This window comes from Monomorium pharaonis, chromosome 5 (assembly GCF_013373865.1).
Source record: "Monomorium pharaonis isolate MP-MQ-018 chromosome 5, ASM1337386v2, whole genome shotgun sequence".
Taxonomy (NCBI): domain Eukaryota; kingdom Metazoa; phylum Arthropoda; class Insecta; order Hymenoptera; family Formicidae; genus Monomorium; species Monomorium pharaonis.
The window spans coordinates 10,510,668-10,534,073 of NC_050471.1; the positions used below are offsets into that span (position 1 = coordinate 10,510,668).

Here is a 23,406-nt window from a genome sequence, read left to right on the forward strand (position 1 = left end):
TACATATCTAGAAAAAAATGTATCAAGTGATGAACAAAAGTAACTTGCTATAATATATTGCTATTTAATTATAATTTAATTTATGTACCACGTGTAATACGAATAACATTTAAACTATATATTTAAAGGCAATGTATTTATAATAATTTATAGGCAAGGTTCTACAACAGGTAGGAGAAAATTTAAGGAATGGTGCTAAATAATAAAATATATAAGACAAAAATAAAAATTAATCAAATTGCAATTAGTTTTTTTTTAATTATAAATGTTTAAAATATTTATGTAGAAAAATGTACAAATCATATGAACATTTAGAGATAATTCAAAAATAAACATTGAAATTTTGCTATATTTTATTTTATAATTCTCTATGTATTAAATATTCATACATAAGAGATTTAAATAAATATTTAAACACTTTCAATTAAAAAAAACAAAGTTTTATTCACAATTTTGTTATTTTCGACTTTTTATTTATTTTTTCCATCTAATTCACTCTTTAAATTTTCTCCCACCTGTTGCCTTTCTATCCATTCTGTATATAAAACACAGATATATAAATACTGACAAATATTATATAGAATGTATGACACGTAAAAATACAAAGAAAATTTTATGTTGAAATTCGACGCAAATTTTAAAATTATCTAGAGTGGCATTTAAACTGTTGAAGACGTTTTGAATCGCTAAGATAATTTCATCAACTTCAGCAGGACTGCTGAAGTTCGTCCGCTCGATGATATTTTGTTTGTGTGACGTTTGACAAAATAAACGCCGCGGCGAGACGTAATGATCGAAATAGCGCGACGTGACATCACGAAAACATCGTTCTCGAGATAATATTGTGCGGGAGGCGGCGGCAGGCCACTCAATAGGGGGTGGGTCATGTACGCTGCCGTGAACCGCTTTTTGTCGCGTGGATTCGCTCGCCTTCGCGGATCGAGTAGGTTTTCGACATCGGCCAAGAAGAGCCCGGACGCGGCATTGGCGGCGGAGATCGCGGGCATTGCGGCATGCAAAGGGTCTTTGAAAGTTAGTCACCTTGTTGAGAACGCGAGGATTTTCCTCTCTCTAATGCGCAAGAAAATGAAAAAATCCTTCTCTGTGTGACATGCAAAGAATCTTTGAATAATAACATGCTACACATCTTTTGCTATCTTTAGCGAGTTTATTTTGGAATGTCTAAAGATCTCCCCGTTGAAAAAATCCAGATAGAACTCCAGATAGTTGTTCACATGTATATCCACATAGATTGCCATGGATTTTAGATGGTTTTGTATTAAAAAGATGCAGGAGGAAATCTATATGATTATCCAGATGGAAAACCATACTAAAAAGATGCAAATGGAAATCTATATAATTATCCATACATACAACCATATTCCACCTGTATCTTTTTAGTATGGTTTTCTATCTGGATAACCATACGAAATTCATACAAAACCATCTAAAATCCATGGGAATCCACATACATGTGGACAACTATCTAGATTTTTATCTGAATCTTTTCAACGGTGCTAGGTTTTTTGTAGCTCTGCATAACATTATACTTTCTACATTTAATTCAAATAGATGTGCAATCAGATGTTGAGAAAAAAGAGAAATACTACTATAAAAAGTTCTACTACAAGGAACAAATCTTATGATATATTCTATTACTAAATTAAGTTTTCTTTTCGCGCATAATATATTGTAGTACATATAAGAATAACGTCTTTGATTGAGAAGTTTTAGGAATTAGAAGACCACGTATACATATACATGTACTTAGATTGCGACTGTTAAGAACCGATCTTTCGCAGGACGAAACGGTTGTACCGAGATTACAAATTGTACGCGTGTATCGATGGAATCCGGAAACGCCGGAAGTAAAGCCATACATGCAGCAGTTCAGCGTAGATTTAAACAAGTGCGGCACGATGGTGTTGGACGTCTTGATACACATCAAGGCGCAGCACGATCCGACGTTGTCCTTTCGGAAGTCTTGTCGCGAGGGCATCTGTGGATGTTGTGCGATGAACATAGACGGCGTAAACACCCTGGCTTGTATAACGTAACTTGTTCTATCATACTATTTTTATGTTAGTAAATCAAGTAATAGGATTGTAGTAGTATAATAAGTATAATATTAAATATTCTTTGAATTTAATCCTTAAAAACTTCTCTCTTACATCTCTAATAGTTCTGATATTTAGGATTTCAAAGATATCTGGGTAATTTCAGTCTAATTTCGGATGCTTAGAATACTTTGAATATATAGAAATTTGGATGTCTGAAATTTGAAATAATCGCATTAATTTTACATTTACCATATATTTACAATTACTTTTCTAGCCCCCACGAAATAAATCTCTTTTTAAATCGTGTTTAATGTTGTCCAAATCTTTAGAAAGGCAAAAGAATCTCCGGAGCCGTTGGTGATCTACCCTTTACCGCACGCATATGTGATTCGAGACTTGATACCGGATTTGGAGCAGTTCTTTGAACAATTCCGGAAAATCGATCCATATCTAAAGCGACCAGGTGAGGACGATTTTCTCGGTATGCGACAAATTCTGCAGAGTCCAAGGGACAGAAGTAAGCTTGACGGCTTGTACGAGTGTATAATGTGTGCGTGTTGCACGTATTCGTGTCCTCCTTATTGGTGGCTCGGCGACAAGTACTTAGGGCCTGCGGTATTACTGCAGGTAATAATCCGACATTTCTCTATGACAAATAAAATGAAGACGCATCATCATTCTGTATCTATTTACTTACATCGCTAGGCATACAGGTGGGTAATAGACTCGCGAGACATGGCACATAAAGAGCGGTTAGCAAAGCTCCGGGACTTCTATTCAGTTTATCGATGCCAGTCGATCTTTAATTGTACCAAGACGTGTCCAAAGGTAAGTCTTAAACAACGTTATTCACTGTCATTTTCCTCTTCTGCGATACAAAAGGATTTTAATTTACTGAAAGCAAGTAAAATATTTATATTTTAATTCGTCATGCAGTAATGTTATGTATTCAATAGGGTCTAAATCCAGGAAAAGCAATAGCGCAACTAAAATGTTTGCTGGCTGGACTTGCAAAGAAAGAGAAACCAGACCTCGACACACCACTTCCGAATACCTGTAATGGTGAAGAGCAATATCTATGCAGAAGGGAATAAAAAAATAGGACGATACAGTTCGCGAGACATTCTTCTTTATTGTATAATGTCCATCACTTTGAATAAAGAACTTCATATAATTGAGCACTAGGGTGCTTTTGTTATATAACAGGTGATAAAGTCATAAGATAATTAAATGTTCAAGGTAAAGTTAACCTACATTTCCGCACATTTGACATTAAACATAAGGCAGTCTTAATCTCTTTTTATTAGCATTGCTATGTTCTTCAAACATCAACTCCCAATCAAGAATTATCATTAATCGTCAAGGATCATAAAGTTGATAAATTGGCACTTAATATCGATCAACAACCTTTGCAGTGCGTGTTACTTACATTACATAGTATAGTAATAAGTATTCTATGTTGTAAATTAAATCACAAATTCTTATTATACTTATTAAATTGTCAGTCAAAAAATAAAAGTATATCCGAGTATTTCTATGTACTTTATCACAGAGTATATATATATATATCTTGTTTTCATGATTTTTTAATTTCCGAATTAACACAAAGTATATTTAATTGCAATTATAATTAAACGGAATGAATGTTATTAAACATTTATTTTACGTTGTACTATATTTGTACTATTTGTATGTGATATTTTATGAGACAAACTTAATAAGAGCCTTAATATTTAAATCTGTCAAAGATCTATTGAAACAGACCGTTTTCTAAATGACAATTAGTCTGTTCAATAAATGAATGGTAACATATCCATGTATTACAACGTAATCAGATGATATCAAGAGGACATTAAGTATTCCTCCATCCATTACTCGCAAAATAAGATATTTTTCTTGTACTTTACACTGCGTCAAGTATGTTTTTTTTCTTCAAACCATAATCCGCGGACGTTTGTTACAAACATTCAGAGGTGGTACATTCTCATTGTTCTCCACGTTATTATTCGATATCAGTCTATTGACTTCTTGTCGCATACGAATGTCTCTTAACCATGGATTCAGTAAGATCTGTGGCACTGTTATACGTTCCCTCGGATTCACCGTCATCATACGTTTAATCTAAAACAATATAATATTTCATTAATTAATAAAATTATTAATGTAAATTACAATTAATAAATACAGGCGTGTTACTACATACCAGCTTTATCACATTCTCTGGTACATGTTGGAAATGCGAGGATCGAAATTCGTATAATCCACGTGTGATTTCTTCTACTAAATTATTACTGTGAAATGGAGTTGTGCCACTTACACAGATGTACAATATTACTCCTAAACTCCATACATCGACCTGAAAGAATAGAAATTATTCATAAATTACTTTTCAAGGTTGTAGGATAGTTGTAAGAATAATTTTTCATTAAAACATATAAATACATACTTGTTTCGTATAAGAGCTACGTCCATGAGTCGATAAAATCTCGGGAGCAACATACATAGGGGTTCCGCAGAAAGTCTTCATCATTGTTTGGGTATCAACAAATTTTGACAACCCAAAATCTGATACCTTTACTAAAGGATAATCAGAGTTATCTTTTAGTAGTATATTCTCTAGCTGTAAACAAATTATTAACTGTTAATAGTAACTATTAATATATCCATGTGGAGTGTTCAGCTAACATTAATTGTACCTTCAAGTCTCTGTGTGTAATACCTTCCTTATGAAGATAATGGACGGCAAGTACAATTTGATAGAATATCATTTTTGCACATGGTTCTGACAGTTTTCCAGTACTTTTTATTTTATCAAAGAGCTCCCCACCTTCCATTAATTCGAGAATAATGTACATGGCTCTGGGTGTGTCATAGATGTCTATCAAATAAATTATGCAGGGCTGAAACAATAAATACAAAACTCCATTGGTGTTCAAACTACAGCGAGACCCAAGAGAGACACCATAGTGCATGTCTAAACTTACATGCCTCAACTTTCTTAATATTTCAACTTCATTCCTGACATTCATTGGATTATTAAAAATGTTCCCATTATCTGTACTAAAGTAATTTTTTTGTATAATTTTAATAGCAAACTTTTCCGAACCATCCTTCGTAAATAACATCCTAACTTCGCCGCAGGCGCCAGCACCTAGCCTACGGCCGCTCGCGTATTTCTGCTTTAGTTCCAATGGCAATTCGCAAGGGGTTTCAAGATTTGTGGTCATAAATATATATACTGCAATTTAAAGAATTAAATTTCATCATATTTATATTTATAAAGTAATTTAGTTTTAATACAAAATATAAGTACCTCCGAAGTCACTTCTGGCTAAGGCTATCTTGGAATTATTTTCAATGATGACTCGTTTTCCATGGCCAACCAAGTGGTCATCGACAAAGGTCCCATTATGACTCAAATCTTCTAGATACACCACAGCCTCATTCATGTTGCAAATACTCTCCCTGTATATGCGGAAGTGTACCTTGCTGATTACATTCAGAATTCTTGGCCTCAACTCTTTTGTAGTTAAATAAATATCACAATTCTCAGCACGTCCAACCGTATAACTGGTGTCCTTCAGATCTAAAAGAGTTTACCAAATAATAAAATTTAAATTAGAAATTATTTATTTAATTCAATTTCTAATTTAAATTATTTATGAATGTACTCTCTTCGTAGTTTTTCGATCGACACAAAAAAATAAACTTCATTGCTTACCCAGATTTGGCAATAATGGCCGTGTAGCACATAGTCTTCCCCAAATAGTCAACGTCGTTTGCTGGCTCGAAACTTCTTGCGATTGTGTCAAAGTATCTACGTTCTGAGTGTCGGGCAGACTGGCGGGGATCTGTTCCTGTGACTCCATATCCATTTCACGAGGTGAAAAGTTATCCAAGAAAATACTTAGCCAAGAGTGTTTCGAGAACCACGAGGACGCGACTAACGCGGTTAGCTCATTCCTGTAAATTCGCCGATTCACGAAAACGTTAAACGTCCAAAATTGCGACAATGATCATTTCCTGAAAGAAACTTACTTGTGTGTTACACTTCAGTGAATTTTTATGTCGGAAAGATAAAATGCCCGGCGTAACGTTCTCGAGAATTTCCGGATTCCCGGCAAGCCAGCAATAAGAAATACGGCGGATACGGCGCAATTACAACTAACCATGTGACGGAGCCGCAACCGTTGCAATTTTCAACATTCTCGCGCGTTGTTCGCGTCAATAAGCGAGCAATCGATATTATCGATCGTGACTACCGTACAATTCTTCATTATCGACAATTGTAAAAAAATTGCAGTTTATATTAAATTTTTATATTACAATAAAAAGATAATCCCATATTTGATTAAACTTGCATTAGTTCTTCCTTCAAAATTGTTGATACGCAGATAGGATATATCTTAAGTCTCTTCTCGCGTCATTAAACGTTAATTGATTTATAGTTTAGATAAAAATAAGATTAAAAGTCGTTCAAAGTAAAGACTACTCTATAATTTCTTTCTAAAAACTACATGAAACCAGTTAAAAGTATTTTCCTACAAGGAGTTCGTATAGCGAATTTCGGGAATCACAATAAACGTCCGCCAGTCCTGTGTATCACAAATGACGAAGAATACTTTATTGTAAATCTACTTGTTGGTATCATTTCCCAAGCAGGTAGAAAGCGAGTCACAGAAGCCAACGTGATGAATTTTATGACGGGCGACGCTACAACATAACTTCTAGTGTTACTTTTTCTTATTTTTTTCTCTTTTTCTTACATCATCTACGTATAAACACGCATAGTGGGTGTTTGGTACGCGTACGTCTCGCTTACAATGCTACGTCTTGCTAATTCTCATTGCCCTATTGTACTATATAAAATACTGTCATGCACATGTCGAATAATATGTACTGCAGAGTTAGGAGAGAGAGATCCTTAAGCCTAATGCTTTGATAGAAACTATGAGAATCTCTAGCGAGTACAACGGAACCGTCTGCGCGTTCCTAGATGCATAATTCAGATAACAGATTACTACGAGAAACCTGCAAACGTAGAAAAGGAAATTGTATATCGTTCAGAGAACGATGCAAATCGCATATAGGTGTGTAATGAATACTTGTAGCGATCTCACACTCTCAGTGACAACTCTGTTTATTATTCACCAAAATAATTTAGTACCACATATTAATTGAAGGGTATCTCTTCTCGGATGAAGGGGAATTTCTTGTTTCATACTCGGCTGAATAAACAGTAGGGGAAGGTAGCAGTCAAGTAATTAAGTATATCATGTTGGAAAAATCATCCTTAATTAAGCGATTATCGATTACTGATTTCCTTCCTTGCGGATTGCACGTTTTATACACGTGTGCGAATATCCCTTCTTATCGAATGCCTGAAAAATCGGACGCTTTGCTTCATGTGTATCTGTATGCTGTGTACGTGGGTGTATGCGCGCGCGCGTACGCGCGCGCGTTGTATCTATGTGTGTATGTGTGTCGATCAATCCTTAACTTCGTATTCTCTCCGAGGTTTATTCCCTTATCTTCCATCTATCGTCTACGTAATGTCTGCGCTACCACTAATACTAGTTAGAACTAAAAGATACAACTAGTACCACCTTCTCTCTTGGAACCCACGCAATGAACTATGCGCTTCTAAGACTTTCACACGTTACGCCTCACGAGTCTCCTCTCCCATCGGCTCAAAGTCATCGCATTCTCTAGATTCGGCTGCTCATTGTAGTATCGTTACTAACGCACGATTCTAAAACGTTACAAGCCTGTGACGGGCAAATTCATTTTTTATTGTTCAATCTATATTCCAGGTGTTCTTTAAATTTCATTACCTCAGTTATCCCAATTCGCAATCCCTGCGCACAAAAATAAAATAAACATATCTCTTTCGATTCTATGAGATTCGATTGTACATGTAAATCCATTAAACTTCCGAAAAAGATATGCCGTTTCGAGAGAATCCGATTTACGCACAGAAGTGTAACAATATATTCGTTTGCAGTTGAGAGACAGTCTTCGCATTGTTGTACCACTTTTGTTGCCATTGTCATTCGGTCTATATTACTTGCGACGTTACGTGTCCCACAAAAAGAAACAGATGTCTATTAATGCGGCAATGTGATAACAACTCAGGACACACACGTGAGCCGATTAGACGATCATTAACACTCGATAGTTTGTATGATACAAAGACACTGCGCGTCTATACATGTGTATGTGTAAGTATGTATGTATGTGTATCTGCGTGTAATATGCTTATATATATATATATTTATATATATGAGTAAAGGAGCAACATCTTTCGTTCTCTCAAGAACTCTCGAGGAGAGCGCGCGGATATTTAAGTGACAACGAATTAGTTACCATCATAGTTGCGTGGTGACGCCACAGCCGAAATTTTCGTCGCTGCCGACAGAAAGTTAGAGATTCGACGCGTTCTTACGCAAGGTCATAATCGAGGAGGACGATCTTCTTCTTCTCTCTTTACGCGTGCGCGCGCGCGCGTACGTGTGTGTATGTGTGTATACAAGACCAGTTGGTAACTAATACTTTAACGGATACATTGCATAACCAGGCGAAGAGAGTAAGAGTAAGGACCTCTATTCTGCAAATGTTAACGACAGTATCGGCATCGTTACAAATTTGTCGTTGCTTGATGCTATTTTATATAGTAAAAAGCCGCATAATGATAATATAACAATATCGAGAATGTTATTAAGAGTTACAGAACAGGCCCTTAAATCAAAGGTGAGTTAACGTACCCGCCAACGACAAATTTCGCGCTACGAATAAAGACACAGTATATGTACAGAATAATAATGCCTACTACAATTGCACAACTGTCTAAAGGAATATAACTCTTGTAACTGTATATGGCATTAGAATGACCCCACGTTCCGCAGGTGATCCATAATGAGAACTCGTGGGAACGTCCTCTCGATCATTTGATCCTCGTGACCGTTTCTCTCGATTCACTCTCCTCGAATAGTGCAGTTCATTGCCGTAAAACGATGTATTTTATAATATAATTACTAATTATACTTTATTTTATAAATTAATTAAAGAGCTCTTAACCAATACGTGTTTATGTGTGTTTATGTATAATAATAATAATATTAATATTAATAGCATATGTACGATAGCTTTTGTAGCAGCTTACTCTTTCGGCCGATTCCATTAAAATGGATGCGCGTTCGTCTTTTCTCTCGTTTATATTTCCGTTCGCTTCCGCATACACGACGTCTGACGGAAAATCTAAAATTCGGTGACTAGCGGCACTCCCAAATCTTCACCGTTTGATCGACGCTTCCGGTGACCACATAGGGATGATTCTTGTGGAAATCTGCAGCCAAATGAATTAAATTGATGATCCGCTCGTCTGGTAATTTTACGAAATCAGAGAAACGCCGCGTCAATCGAGAAGAGAAGTGAAAGAAAGATGTACGAACCGACAGAAGTGCAGAAGTGAAGATGCGCTTCGAGGGTCTTCATCACTCGCTTATTGCGCGTGTCCCAGACTCGCAGCGTCTTATCGTCGGACGCGCTGACGATAAACTTGCCGCCAGGATGGAAGACAATGCATCGCACCCAATTGTCGTGCCCGATGAGGGTGAAGAGGCACACCCCGGCGCCGACGTCCCAAACGCGGATTGTCTTATCCCGTGAACCGGAAGCGAGGAAAGGCCCTTCGTGCGCGCCCTTGTTGTCCGCTCCGGCTGCCGCGTTGATCGACGCCCTCGCGTTCTCCGGCGCCCATGCGATGCACTCCACCACGTGATCGTGTTCCCTAAACTCGACCTAATGGTTCCGAATGATTTTGCGTTACGAGTGAACGCTTGAATTGGTCTTAGAGAAGCGAAATTGAATTACCTTTGTCTCTTTCGTCGCGATGTGCCATACCCGGACAGTTTGATCGTTCGAACAGCTGGCAATGAGCTCGCCGCACGGGCTAACTCGCACCATTCTCACCCATTCCCTGTGTCCTGTAAGTGTCTTCACGCAGTAGCCCGTTGCCACTTCCCAGATCTTGATGGTCTTATCCCTGGAGGCGCTCACTACGAAATCACCCTGCGGCACAAACGCAACTGAGTTGACATTGTGATCGTGGCCGTGCATGGTCTTAACGCAAGCGAACGACTGATGGAAATCCCACAGCTTGATGGACATGTCTGCGCTGCAGGAGGCGAGCAGCTTTCCCGAAGTGTCGAACGCGATGTCCTGCACGCTGTCGGTGTGGCCTTTTAGCGTCCTCTCAAAGTCGCCGCTTTCAAAGTCCCATACCTTGCAGGATAAAAGACGAAATATATTGAAAAATTGTATTTTCAGTTTAATACTTGTAAATCCAGCAAACAAATGTTTGTTAATCTGTTTGCAGGTCGTTCGAACGTTCTCACCTTAATGGTAGCATCTTCGCTGGCGGATACTATAAGACTAAAAACCGGGTGGAAAATAACTCTATTGATAGGGGCTCTGTGTCCGGACAGACAGAATTTCTCTGGCGGCCTCGGTATCCATTCGGATGGCGATCTCTTGCCGCGCGTTGGTGCGCCTTCTATAAACTCTTTCTCCGCCTCGGAAAGTTTAGACTCCAGTTCCATTACCTACGACACGCGAGTGTATACATCAATCGTTTAGTTGACGTAATATATCGTTGAATTTTTCTGTGCACGCAGCACCATAGAATCGAGAGTTCACAGAAAATATCTCGAGAATTAAAAAGAAGGAAAGGGCTTTACTTTTTTCTGCAACCGTATGACCGAGGTCCACTTCTTCTCCAAGAGGCCTCCGTACTTCCTCTCCACCTCTCCCGGCATATCTGCTTCTTTCTTAAATGCCTCCAGAGCATCTTGGTAGCCGTTTGTGCTAAGGTAATCCGCGATCGCCTTATTTCTGAAAGAGCCGATTCATTATTAGGACAAACGTAGAAACTTAGTTTAGAAAAAATGCTATTTTTATCTATTTATCAATTTAAAATAAATAACATTCAATAAATTTTAAATAATTATCCTCAAACTTGCTTGTTCGCTCATCCGTAAGCTTTCTCGTAGGGTATCGCAAGGACAGGATCGAGAAAGGATAAGTGAGAAGACGTGTGTGTTAGGTGATAGCTTTAATCGGCAATTGTTCCGCGTTGGCGTCGACCAGAACCGCCTGTTTATGACGCAGAGATAAAGATAAAATACCGTACCTGCGATTCAACACAATAGGCGGGGAAGGGGGGAGGCCGAAGGCAGGTTGGATACGTGGGAAAGAGATTGAAAGTCGGGCAAACTTGTGCCAGGGTGAAAGGCCTCGCGAGTCGGCCGTTCGTCTCTATCCACCTGACTACTCCACGTGATGGTAAATTATCGCTCGCGGTGCCTCGTGATCTCCGCGTTTTGCGGCTAACGCGTGGAGCGCTGGCGCGTAGGAGCGACTCGTTGGACGCGTAACCGAAAAAAAATAAATAAGGAAAGCAATACAATGCCACTTTGTCCAGGCAGAAAGCTAACCCACGTGCCGCGACCACTTCCGTTGTTTGCATTCGTTACAACGTCATCGTACGCTGATTCGACATTCGTTTCAATGAATGGAAAATGTCATTCGGATTTCACAGCACGATTCAAGGTTTGCTGCGAGCAGAAACAAAGCTGATAATAAAAATGACTCACCGATATGCACATGTGCGTACTACGTGTATGCGAATTAAAAATCATAAAGGCAAAAATATGTATCAAATTTTATCTTAGCGAGTGGCAACAGAGGAACATTTAAATTTATAATCACGTAATTTAAATACGGCGTAGTATTGATTATAGAAACACTTAAGTTTGTGTGAAAACAGATTAATCAGGCTTATCGTCAGCTGTTATTAAGGAAAATTACAAGTTCGTTTGTTTACGAACAATAATAAATTGGTGTAAAATCGCTGCAAGATATTGATAGTTTGGAAGCTCCAGAAACGAAAGGTAATTCCAACAATAAGCACTTCCCCTCAAAAAGACGTGTCAATAATCGCTCCTAAGAAAGAATTTAACCGCATCTCGTGAGATTTATTCATCGTTAATTGCATTCGGTGTACAATCAACTTATAGAACGTCGTAACATGGATACCGTGATCCACACGGCTAATTGCGTACTAATTCGCGGATATTTAAGAGGAGGCCAACATGGGTAATGACAGAGGTAAATCCATAGGGGTACTTAACGACGTGAGAAATTCTACATTTGTTCACGCAGGACGTCCTGGCTAGGTGCACGCGCGCGCGCGCGCGCGCGCTTTGCCGCAGGTACAAAAGTGGAAAAGAATGTTTCGAGTCAGGTAGGGATAATTGTGTCCGTGAGTGCGGAAGGCGACCCGTCATCTGACACCCGCGCCTTGGGTTCTCAGCGAGAGCACGGGAAAACGTCGAGGAAGAGATAGGACGGACGGTCTCTCGTGACAATGGGTCACGCACTCGAGAAAGAAAGAGGGATAGAGAGAAAGAAAATAAAAGATATTCTATGCGTACGTGAAGGCGGTTGTAACGGCATATCGCACGTTGTTCCGCGTGCAGGTGCGTGCGCCCCGGGGGATCGTACGCGGGCAAGCATGCGAAAGCCGTGGCATTCGAAAATTCAAAACGCCGCGGATCGGCGTTTTAATGTATTCCCGGGGTACGTGCCCGCTTCGGAGAACATCCGTCGCCGCGGGCTTAGAGTATTTTTACTCTCTCGTCGTTGATACCTGCAAATGGCATTATCACGGAGGCATCGCGGGAGAGACGAGACGCTTATTCTCTCTTTTGTGTTTATTCTTCGTCGATCCTCGCGCACGAGGATTTACACGGTCATCAGGCCGCGCGCGGTCCATTCGCATGATGTCCATACGCAAAGTTCTTGTGGCCGCGCGAGCGAGGAATGAGAGTGCGTTTATGTCGCTCGTCGTCGGCGAGGAATTCTAGGACGTGACGCTCGTAGCGAGACATAAAAAAAATATGTATCCGCGCGAGCGCAGATGATGTCTTTAGAGCATTAAGGACGGCAAACAAAACGTTTTCCGGAAATTGGATGCTGACAGGCACGTCATTTGAGCGCCGCGCGTTCAGAGACACGAGCATAACGAATGCGATGAAACACCTGCAGCAGCAGCAGCAATCGAAATTAAACTCTCCGCTGCTCTCCTCCCGATCGCCTCCTCCTCCTTTCAGCGTTCGTCGTATAAATTAGAGGTAGAGCCGAGGAAGAGGTAGGCCGAGATCGCTACCGGCGATACGAGACGGCGCTCGTTTCGAGAGAGGTGCTCTCGTATACAAAGATCGGAAGGATAGGAACGGCGGTAACGGTACAATAGAACTTCAGAGCCGCGAAATTCTTTCTCTCATTCTCCTCTTTAGCTCCGCGATGAATCGTGCGAGACACGTTGTGTTTCGGCTCGCCGCAGGAATGCAGATCGAGGTGCAGATCGAAGGAGCGATATATCCCGAGGCGCTATCCTTGACTCCCCCGAGGTAGAGGTGGATACGTGAAAGCGGAAGAAGAACGGAGTAATTCATTCCGTCTGGCCCTTAGCGCATAAAACAGACGCTGACATCAGCGTGAAATCGCCTCGCTGTTATCTATCTCGCGTTTAAACTTGACGAGTAAGCACGAGGGGCTATGTAGAATTGACTTGCCTTATCTGCAACTGCATGATACACACGATCAGATTTAATTTCTCAAATGTGTATAAAAATATTAAATTACTTATCACTCTCGTATATTTACTCTCGTACAATTCCTAGAGGTTTCATCATCGTTTCGTAACAATCTCGATACGAACATACATTTCACATCATTAATTGATCAGAGAAATGCGTGCATGCGTGCGTGCGTGCGTGTGTGTGTGTGTGTGTGTGTGTGTGTGTGTGCATTTTTTTTCTAATTAATTAATATAACATAAAGTATATTCACACAAATATAATAATTAAAAAAGAAAAAGAAATAATACATAGATATTTCTTTTCAGTTTTGTAATTATTTTTTTGAAAATGATATATTAAAAAAAAATTGTAAAACTGAAAGACCCTAAGGCTGCGAGACTATCTAAAGGTCAAAGAGCCAATTTATATTTATTGAAATATCGACTGCGTCTAGTGTAGCCACACACAGATACGTAACTTCGACAGCGATTCTCTCTATTAAAAATGTTAATCGCCCTTCCATTCAACCCTCTGTATCGGTTTACGGGAAGCCCGGAAGTGAAAGTCGCACGCCAAAGGGATCGTTTCGCTATCCGCTTGCTAAGAATTACACGTGCGCATCGCTCCTGAGGGTCGGAAGGCATTCTTAAGAGGAAAACAACATGGATACGCCAAGGTAGTGCACCTGTGCTAATCGATGAGAGCCCTCTCCCTCAGGCGGGGAACCGTCAGCTCTCTCTTTCTCTCTCATCCCCCTTCCTCGCTTCATTCCAAGGGTTCGCCGTCGCCGACTCATTCCGAGCGAGCTATCGATCCCGCGGTTCGCGCGTGCTCCCTCACCATCGGGACCGCCATACGCCCCCGCCATTCCCCGGACATGCCCGTCGCTCGCCTCCCAAGACCGACCGATCGACGAGCGATTTTGCGTCATAGGAAACTAGTCGGCATAGATCGAGGATACGATCGATGCCGGCGGTGTCCTCGTTTGACGTAACGCTGCCGTGTCGCAGCACGCGGCTCTCTCGCTCGCTCGTGGAGGGCGAAACGAACCCCCCCCAAACGAATTAATTATAAACAGTTTAAATAATGTAAGAGTACAATCCGAGAATAGCCCATCGTTCAGTCCGAATGAAGATTTCACGGAAATTCCAAAGCACTCTAAGCCGTGAAATAAGGAAGACGAAAAAAACTTAGATATCACGAAATTCCAGTCCAACGTATTTCGGATACCTGAAACAGTATTGTTTACTCATTGCAAACATTTTAGAATGCTTTTCGAGACCTAAAAGTCTGCCGGAATGGTAGATTCGATCGCCTTTTAATGATCGTCGTAGGACATCGGGGACAAGAGTAGTAATGACCGGTGACGCAAAAAAAAAAAAAAAACAGGCCGTTTCATTGAAAGATAAGGACGAATTGGGACGTGGCGAGAGATAATGGCGACGATTGGCGACTCGTTCGATTCTTCCGCGCGTGTGTACGCGCGACAGCGCTCGAACAGGAAGCACAGTCACACGCGGAGCGGAGAATGCACGACGGCTGAAGAACTCGACTCGCAGGCGAGATCGTTATTTGCCTGCGAGTGACTCATCTCTACGTCGGGCCTGCCGACTTTTCTATCGTGAAATCGGGGCATGAGAAAATTCAAGAGCGCCTCCCATGCAGCTCTCACACCTTCATGCGCCCACGATTATGCAAAATATAATGAACCAATTACATAGTTAGTCCATTAAGGCTCAATGCTCAATGCCAATTAACGATGCCAAGGTAGCTCAAAGGATTGCGCCACAACGCACACCTGGAATGTATTACGTTTTCTAATGAAAGTTTGTACATTTTTCAATAACTGGGAAAATGAGGTCAATAAATTCAAGTCGAGTGTAAGGAGGATTTGAAGGCACTTTACCTGAAATTCTAGGAACGCATTTACGAAGATTCGTTTCATGAATGACGCACTATTTCCTCAGAAAATATAAAGAAAATATTGTGACTATTATTGCGCAAGAGAACCTGAACGTAGGCGGTACACAAGACAGGGAAGGAAACCTTGCGTATTTCCTCGATTGATCCGTTCCCGGGCTATATGCGCGTCGCGTGTATCAACCCCTACAACTATGAAGGTGAGACAGAGAGAAAGAGAGAGAGAGAGAGAGAGAGAGAGAGAGAGAGAGAGAGAGAGAGAGGCAGGAACATTCATAGCTGATGGAAGAGATTGAGGGGAAGCCGTTAAGAGCGCCGGTGATCGAAAACATGCAAACCGGGAATCCCGCAAAGCATTATATGTATATGCGAGTTCGTCAACTTACAACTCCTCCCTCTGACGTTGAGACAGCACCATTTTCATGATCCTTGTGTGTGAACTGGCTGGATACCTCGATGGTGATTCCGCGGAGCGCGACTAGATCTTTCCAGTCACCTCTCAATGATCTCAGTGCTCCGCCATCGGTATTGCCTGCGACACAAAAAATTACACGCGTCAGCCTTAAGTGCACGTAACACATCTGCATATCTATAATTTATTTTTATACACTGTAGAAACGTAAAAAAAAAAAACTCGGATAAATATTTGATATAATTGTAAATCGATCACAAAAAAGGTAATGTCTATGTATGATCCCTTGTCCTCCTCTGGAAATAATTTTATTTCGAGAGAAAAACATTGCTACAAATCACCTTACGCGATGTGTCAACAGAAACAAAACGTGATACCTCACGCGTGATACTCCGCATATGAAATTAGTTCGTAGAAGACGCTGAAGAGGTATATATTTTTTTATCCGCCTCGCTCCCGCCTTCTCCGCGAAGTGTGTGCATCGGCGCGGTTAGCACGGCCGTTATACTTTTCTATATATCGCGGGGAAAGAAAAAAGAATAAGCGGCGGCAATCTCGCCGAGAGTCGACCGTGCCGAATTGTTTCCGCGGGAATATAACATAATGCGCGCGGCGCGCCTGAAATCAGTGTCGTGGTTTATTTTACTTTCCATCGTGTCGCGCGGGAGAGAAACCCGAGCAACGTGGAATTAGGCGCGTCGCCGGCCCCGCTCTTCTCTCCCCCCCCCCCTAGTTGTGGAAACCACTTTTGCGAGCTTTCGTCGCCGCCGTTTCGCGGCCGAGCTTGTGGGGCTCGCGATTTCGCCGGATCAATAGCACTTTTCACTTGCGGCGCACGAAAGGGAAAGGCGGCTTGAAAAGTGAAGCTCGAAATCACGATGTGGCGGTGACGTGGCGATAATCAACGGTTATAGGGAGGTAAAACGCTGGTCGGCTCTACCGCAGGTGGTGGGCGCACACGTGGACAATTTCGAATTTGAATGGTCGCGGAAATGATACACCTTACATTGCCTGCTGCGTTAAATCACGTACGCCGTTCATTACCCTCTCGCGTGAACGTGGAAAATTAAATACGCAATTTCCTGCAAAGTTGCGAAACGAAAATCGATACGCGGGGAGAGAAAGCTGTGTGTAATTTGACCGATCCGAGTATTTGAAAAAAAACCTCCCCTCCTCCCGAGATAAATTACCGTGTAGGTAATACATACGAGGTGTTTACTTACAACCCATACAAGTTTCTCGCACGAAAATTACTCGAGATAACGAGTATTTGCGTACGTATCAGTTCACATTGACAACTTATTATATAAAAATAATCAAGACAGAGTTACAGATAATATGCTGCAGTATTTATATGTATACAGGGTGTCCCAAAACATGTGGGTCAACGCTCGTAAAAAGGTAGAAGAGATCGAGATGAACATAAAAGTCCAATATTGTCTTGGGTTAGCTCCAGCAATAATCGAGGTACTAATTTTTAAAATTACGCGAATGAGAGCGCGCCGAGGGAAGAGCTCGCCGTTCAAGCCATAACATGGAAGAAAAAATCTATCGTGAATGTATGATAAACTTTTATTAATTTACTGTTCACAATTACAATAGAAATTAATTAGGTTATTTGCAAATTCCATACGTTAATATCCCGATTATTGGTGGACCTAACCCAAGACAATATTGGACTTTTATGTTGATCTCGATCTCTTCTACCTTTTTACGAGCGTTGACCCACATGTTTTGGGACATCCTGTATACAGAGTGCTAGGTCTATGACTCAACTTTCTTGCATTAATAACCGACAGCAAATCATAATTCTTATTGAATCGGTTGTGTCTTTTTAAGCAAAACCGTAGTGTGCGAGTTGGCGTTCCCACAAACGCGAGGGGGAGAACGATCGCAGGAGGAAGGACCTTGACAGTCGCAAAGGCGCGCGCGGCGCGCGGCGAAGGTGCAGCGTAGGAATACGTCGTCGGCGCAGCGTCGCGACGCTTCCACGACGCGATGGTTATCGCCGCCGATGCGCCGTGATCGATAAAACCGGCACACGGCACAGCACAGCACGCCCACTCCGCGCGGCACTGGTCTCTCCGCGTATATTTTCGCCTATGCGGTGCACTTAAATATTCATAACGGCCTCTTTTCACCTCGTAACGCCGTAAAGTCGTTAAAAAGCCCGACGTGGATTATTAGGAGATGCTCGTGAGGAAGGTCGCAGGACAAAACCAGAGTGGACTTAACGAACAACTAATGAAACTTTAATACGCATAATTAATGAATAACAAGGCATAGATAGGAAATAAAGAGGGAATGACAGACAGAAAGATCTGTTCTCGTGCTGCGAAAAGCAGTTTACCTATTTTTTCGTTTTCTTCTTTTAAGTAACAATTATCTTTTAAGTAACAAAGAATATCTTTTTGATAAATAGTCTTAAAATATCCTCATCGTTTACCTGAAACAATCAATATTGAAATAAACTTCTGTGTACATACAGAAAAAATACGAATTAAATAAATGTCACTTCAATCTCAAATAATTCATAAACTTATACATCCGCAAATCTATCACAAGTTCGCCATAAGTTTCAAATTTATTCAAAATATATTCTAAACCCTAGTAATTTAATAATTCAATTAAGAATATTAAGTTGAAATAGAAATTCGATTTACTCATTATTTTTACCTTTATTTAATTCAATTTTATAATATTTTCGAAAAGAATATAAACTCTTTTTCTTTCAAGTACATGGTATGAGTTTAAAAAATTTGTGATAGATGTATTTTAAGACTATCGAGGAAATACTCTTTATTGAAGATAACCGAAACCATTTGTTAAGGGGAAACAAGTAAATTGAGTAATCCCTTTTCCTGGCAGGTAGAATTAACATCTCTCTCTGTGCGTAGCAAAACTGTACCTCTCGCTCGGAATATGAATGGGGGGCGATGATGTACTCGGTACGTTGTACCGAGGTTCGTACCGAAGAGCAACGATACTCTGCTTGGCCGCGCCGCGCGTAAATGCATACGGCCGCCGTGAAAAGTTGAAAGTACCGCGGAGGATATACATAATTTACGATGTCCTTGTTGCGAACGGTAATGCGCGTTGAGTATACCGGGAATTCCGTTCGGCGCTTCGCCCATTCAACCCTAGCCGGTGAAGGACCCTCCCTCCCGGGGTCTAAAAATAAGATCTTCTCTATCCGTATCTCCATCATTTTCCCGCGTTGGAAATGCTTTCCCGTAAACAACCCGAATGTGTACTGCAAGTCTTAAGAAACTCTAAGTAATCGTTAATCAGTCATTCTCCTTACATTCGATTGGTCGATTTCTTACAGCTCTGCAAGACTTTATCTATCGAAGACGGACCATTGCAAAACCGCCAATGAAGTCATTCACTTAACTCTGCCTTGAGTCATTAAGTTTATTTATTTTTTCCGTAAATTTTGATAACTCCCCCCCTCCTCCCCCGATTTCCCAACTGTCTGATCTCGCGCCTGCTTAGATCTTCAATAAAGATCTCGCGATGTAATATCTCGCTAAGAAATATAATCCACGAGGCGGCGTCGTAAATCCTTATCTCGCGGGCACTATCGCTTCTCCTTCGTATACGATCGATCTTTCGACTCGCCGCCGACTCGTTCGTCCCGCTAACAGCGTTACGCTTCCGGGATCATCGGTCCAAGCGAGCGACTGCCGACTTTCCTGACCTCGCGCTCCGGTATCCACCTGGTCCTCCGCTTCTCTAGATTAATCGACTCGCTTGTTAATCGCCGAGATCCACTTGCTCGCGACGGGAAATGGGAATCGCCGACCGGTTGGCATCGCCGTCGACGGGTGAAACGGATCTACCTGATCTACGATCGCGACGATCGGTTACCCCGAGTTCCTCAGAACCCGCGGCTGCCTAACGAAAAATTCATCGCAAACTCGATCGCAGGAAGACCGTCCGTCGCACGGATTTACAGATAAGACTTTGACGGTGGTCTACTTCGCGACCGTTTGTAACGTAATTAGAAAGCTCCTTCTAATCGGCCATGCAAGTTAAAACAAATTCGAGAAAGGGAGAAAGAGAGACATTACGTTTTCCCGCACCGCGATTGAGATAGCCGCAATCTTCGAATCTCGGCGGCTAATTGATCTAGGCCGTCTGGGCCGTCGCGTTTCTCTCTCTCTTCCCTTATCCGCGGGACAATCGCGATTTTAATCGTCACGACTATGCGTGCGAGACGAGTCATTCGTCAGGAATCTGGGAACGCGAATCACCATCTGTTGTCGCGCAATTAGGCAAGACCGACACCTCCCCCCACCTTCGAAGGCGCGGTCGTGGAAGCAAAAGGTCCCCGAACGATAAGCGCATCCGCAACAGTCTCGAATCGTCTCGCGTGGTTTTCTAATTTTTTTTTTTTCATCCGACGATTCTGCGAGGGAGATAATCGATATCGCACGAGGGAGCGACAACATCTGGGGAAATTGACGTACGATACACGCGCGTACGTGTCACCCTCGAGAACGTAGACTATAAATAGTGTAATTAGACACATGACAAACAAGCGACTGACTGACTGACTGACTGACGGCCGCAGGGAAGGAAACGATCGGCGCAGCCATACGTTTCGCACAATCCGTGAGAGGAAACGTTGACCGGCCTCGCCGAAGGTATATCGACTACCTGCCGCGGAAGGAATCGCCAGGTGCTCCGATCGCGCTAATGGGTAGGCCGCCTCAAGGTCGTAAGGGAAACGTCACGCTCGGGAAAACCGAGCTTATCTGTAACACGCGAATGTCAGGTGCACGCACGGGTCCTGCAGGGGCGGACACCTCCGACAGCTTTGGCGTCATCCCTTTTGACAGGAGGGAGACGGGAAACGGGGAGAAAGGGACGCGAGTTTAAACGCGGTGAAAACGACGAAATGATATTGGCGATCGATCGCAGACTCGACAGCCCGACGGAGCGTCCTCGATCGAGAGGAGAGAGCGGAGATGACAGCTGATCACGCATCATCGGTGTCGTCTGGCAAAGTGGCTCGCGCGTCGCCGTGCACCATCGTCCGCGACCCCGTCCGCGAATAAATCAAATAAGGATGCTGCGACGCCGCCGTCTCTGAGACGTCTGTCCATCTCTCGAAGCAGGAGGAGGAGGAGGAGGAGGAGTAGGAGGTGGAGGTTGCTGCGACGCATGGCGGTGACCGCGGCGCCGTCCGCGGGGAAAATCAATTCGCGCCTGGTGACGTGCGACGCGGGTATACGTCGTCCGAACGTCTCTGTCTATCTTTCTCTTTCTCTCGCGCGCCAGTCGCGCTCCGAGAGGAATCCCCCGAGACGTTGGGGCGACCACGACGGCGACGATGACGACGATGATGACAATAATGGAGCGTTGCGGAGAACGCTAACGCTGCCGTTGACGTCGCGCGCGCGCGCGCGCGCGCTCGCTCGTCGCGTCTATAGACCCTGATTTTTGTGGCGACAAGTCGGACGTCCCGAACGCCGTGGTGACGTACGGGACGATCGTTTGTTGTAGATCGCGCACGGCCATTTTGCCAGAACCCGTCACCCGTCTGTGCGCGACCGCCGCCACCACCGCCGCCGCCGTCGCCGCCACCGGCCCCGCTTTCGACGCTCCTCCCCTCCCTCTCGAGATTCCGCGCCCTCCCGAGATCATCGTCGTCACGTCCATCGACACCGTAATCGTGTTCCTCGCAGGGATACTCACGTCCGTTTCACGGAGCAGCAGTAACCGCAGGACCGTCTGCGTCGGGGAACGACGACGAGAGTTTATCGCGTGAAAACCGGGACGACCGCCAACTATCGGTGAACACCTCAGGATCACTTCTGCGCTCGGACTGGCCCCCGCGAGGTGGCGTCTACGCGTTTTCCCCCCACGCATGCGCGGCGCCGTCGCCCGAGTTTCGCCGAATCTCGAGGCCCCCGCGCGTTCGGCGCCCTTCGACGACGGCATTTCGCGAACGTTGACGCCCTCTAACGATGTTTCAACTAATTTCTAGCGATCTTGACCGATCGTCGATATGGATTTAAAGCATCGACATATAGAATGGACTGAGCATTGCGATGGGCAAGCGCGCGCCTGCTTTAGAGTGAGAGGTACTACACCTGAGGCCTATGTTTGTCTCTCTTGCAAGCTTCTGATTTGTTATTTCGTCCTCTTCCGTGAATGGAGGGGGACGAAATAACAAATCAGAAGCTTGCAAAAGAGACAAACATAGGCCTCAGGTGTAGTACCTCTCACTCTAAAGCAGGCGCGCGCTAACCTATCGCAATGCTCAGTCCATTCTATATGTCGATGATTTAAAGCTACTACTTTAGCACATGTAAAATTAGTAAGTGCAAGTGCGACTAGTACGCAGCACTGTGCATTAGTTTTTCACGTAGCATTGGAGCCATTGAGCTATATTATTTTGTAATCAAGCCGGTTTAAATTACAAAACTGTAGCTGCTGGATACTTTATCTTAAGGATCATTATATTCGCTTTGAGAACCTCTCGCCTTATAATCTACGTTCTCAGGTCACCTGAAAAGGTTAAGTTTAATTAATAGTAATATAACCTGTACGTACGGTGTCACGCTCGTGGTTAGATATTGAACCGCTGAAACTATTGTGGAATTTTATTAAACAAATCGGCAAGATAATTTGAAAACCAAAAAGAGAAGAAAGGATCGAAGAAAGGATGTCCAAATAGCCAGAGTACGCTGAGTAGCCTGAGGGCACACTAAATACCTCTTTAAAGAAAGTCGCGCTCGTGGATTTGAATAATATTGAATTATTTATGTAAGTTTGATGGCTTTTTCACAACCGAACTCCAGAGGTAAATCTCATGAAAACGCAATATCCTCTTACATTTTTTTTACATTTCGAATTTCTCATTTTATATTTGTAGAATTGCAGAATAGAAAGATCTTGGAGGAGCTGCAGCTGAAGAAGCAAATGCTGCTGAAGCAAGGAGTCGCACCGAGCTTAGGGGTTACATCGTTAGGAGTCTCATCAACTGGCTCTGCGTCAAATGTAGTAAGTGTATTGTCTATTGTTGATAAGCTAAAAGCATATACCTCTTTGTTTTACTTTATCACATTGATATGTTTTTTTTCTAGGTCGGTACACAATCTAATGATGGCGTAGCGATGAGTGCATCTCAGAGAGCAGCATTGCATAATGCACATGCTGCTTCATTTGGTTATTTTGTTACTCAGGACTCTTCTTTTGGAAATCTGATTTTACCAGTTCTCCCTAGATTTGACAACAAATGAATCATTTGTTCTGAACGTATAGATGTATATAAGTGATTCATTGTTGCTAAAGACTATATATCAATAATGGAAATCTTATTTGTTAAGGAATTAGATCTTAATCTTTTTATATAAATATT

At 42.5% G+C, this 23,406-nt stretch overlaps 4 protein-coding genes across 5 annotated transcripts; 2 read left to right on the top strand and 2 right to left on the bottom strand.

Annotated features, from left to right (window-relative positions):
• Positions 1 to 496: 496 nt before the first annotated feature.
• Positions 497 to 3,591, top strand: LOC105833502 (succinate dehydrogenase [ubiquinone] iron-sulfur subunit). 2 transcript variants are annotated; one of them, XR_004963232.1, is made up of 6 exons: positions 497 to 1,032; positions 1,803 to 2,053; positions 2,390 to 2,687; positions 2,766 to 2,888; positions 3,017 to 3,266; positions 3,368 to 3,591. XR_004963232.1 is itself a non-coding variant. In XM_012675286.3 (5 exons), the coding sequence occupies exons 1-5, from the start codon at positions 886 to 888 to the stop codon at positions 3,152 to 3,154; spliced, it is 957 nt and encodes a 318-aa protein (XP_012530740.1). In that variant the 5' UTR covers positions 497 to 885; the 3' UTR covers positions 3,155 to 3,586. The 2 variants fall into 2 exon arrangements, 1 of the variants encoding a protein (XP_012530740.1); XM_012675286.3 differs by having other exon boundaries at positions 3,017 to 3,586.
• On the bottom strand, positions 3,173 to 6,532 carry LOC105833500 (serine/threonine-protein kinase Chk2). Its single transcript, XM_012675284.3, has 8 exons — positions 6,099 to 6,532; positions 5,782 to 6,023; positions 5,374 to 5,646; positions 5,045 to 5,298; positions 4,757 to 4,960; positions 4,507 to 4,680; positions 4,264 to 4,416; positions 3,173 to 4,181 (listed from the first exon to the last, which is right to left on the bottom strand). The coding sequence occupies exons 2-8, from the start codon at positions 5,933 to 5,935 to the stop codon at positions 3,993 to 3,995; spliced, it is 1,401 nt and encodes a 466-aa protein (XP_012530738.1). The 5' UTR covers positions 5,936 to 6,023; positions 6,099 to 6,532; the 3' UTR covers positions 3,173 to 3,992.
• Positions 6,533 to 7,182: 650 nt separating this feature from the next.
• On the bottom strand, positions 7,183 to 21,894 carry LOC105833501 (lissencephaly-1 homolog). The gene is made up of 7 exons (XM_012675285.3): positions 21,738 to 21,894; positions 16,009 to 16,154; positions 10,799 to 10,952; positions 10,457 to 10,663; positions 9,933 to 10,343; positions 9,512 to 9,860; positions 7,183 to 9,405 (listed from the first exon to the last, which is right to left on the bottom strand). Exons 2-7 carry the CDS (start codon positions 16,044 to 16,046, stop codon positions 9,332 to 9,334), a joined length of 1,233 nt encoding a protein of 410 aa, XP_012530739.1. The 5' UTR covers positions 16,047 to 16,154; positions 21,738 to 21,894; the 3' UTR covers positions 7,183 to 9,331.
• Positions 21,895 to 22,329: 435 nt separating this feature from the next.
• Positions 22,330 to 23,377, top strand: LOC105833504 (SOSS complex subunit C homolog). The gene is made up of 3 exons (XM_012675288.3): positions 22,330 to 22,848; positions 22,921 to 23,048; positions 23,132 to 23,377. The coding sequence occupies exons 1-3, from the start codon at positions 22,821 to 22,823 to the stop codon at positions 23,285 to 23,287; spliced, it is 312 nt and encodes a 103-aa protein (XP_012530742.2). The 5' UTR covers positions 22,330 to 22,820; the 3' UTR covers positions 23,288 to 23,377.
• The last annotated feature ends 29 nt before the right edge of the window (positions 23,378 to 23,406 follow it).

Bases quoted from the DNA above. Each gene is read 5' to 3' on its own strand.
- LOC105833502 (XM_012675286.3), top strand. From the start codon at position 886: ATGTACGCTGCCGTGAACCGCTTTTTGTCGCGTGGATTCGCTCGCCTT. The intron at 1,033-1,802 runs GTTAGTCACCTT...GATCTTTCGCAG, and splicing joins CATGCAAAGGGTCTTTGAAA to GACGAAACGGTTGTACCGAG. The intron at 2,054-2,389 runs GTAACTTGTTCT...CCAAATCTTTAG, and splicing joins AACACCCTGGCTTGTATAAC to AAAGGCAAAAGAATCTCCGG.
- LOC105833500 (XM_012675284.3), bottom strand. From the start codon at position 5,935: ATGGATATGGAGTCACAGGAACAGATCCCCGCCAGTCTGCCCGACACT. The intron at 5,647-5,781 runs GTAAGCAATGAA...AAACTCTTTTAG, and splicing joins GCCATTATTGCCAAATCTGG to ATCTGAAGGACACCAGTTAT. The intron at 4,681-4,756 runs GTACAATTAATG...ATTTGTTTACAG, and splicing joins TTACACACAGAGACTTGAAG to CTAGAGAATATACTACTAAA.
- LOC105833501 (XM_012675285.3), bottom strand. From the start codon at position 16,046: ATGAAAATGGTGCTGTCTCAACGTCAGAGGGAGGAGTT. The intron at 10,664-10,798 runs GTAAAGCCCTTT...CGCGTGTCGTAG, and splicing joins TCATACGGTTGCAGAAAAAA to GTAATGGAACTGGAGTCTAA. The intron at 10,344-10,456 runs GTGAGAACGTTC...TTATCCTGCAAG, and splicing joins GCGAAGATGCTACCATTAAG to GTATGGGACTTTGAAAGCGG.
- LOC105833504 (XM_012675288.3), top strand. From the start codon at position 22,821: ATGGCTTTTTCACAACCGAACTCCAGAG. The intron at 22,849-22,920 runs GTAAATCTCATG...TTATATTTGTAG, and splicing joins TTCACAACCGAACTCCAGAG to AATTGCAGAATAGAAAGATC. The intron at 23,049-23,131 runs GTAAGTGTATTG...TTTTTTTTCTAG, and splicing joins CTGGCTCTGCGTCAAATGTA to GTCGGTACACAATCTAATGA.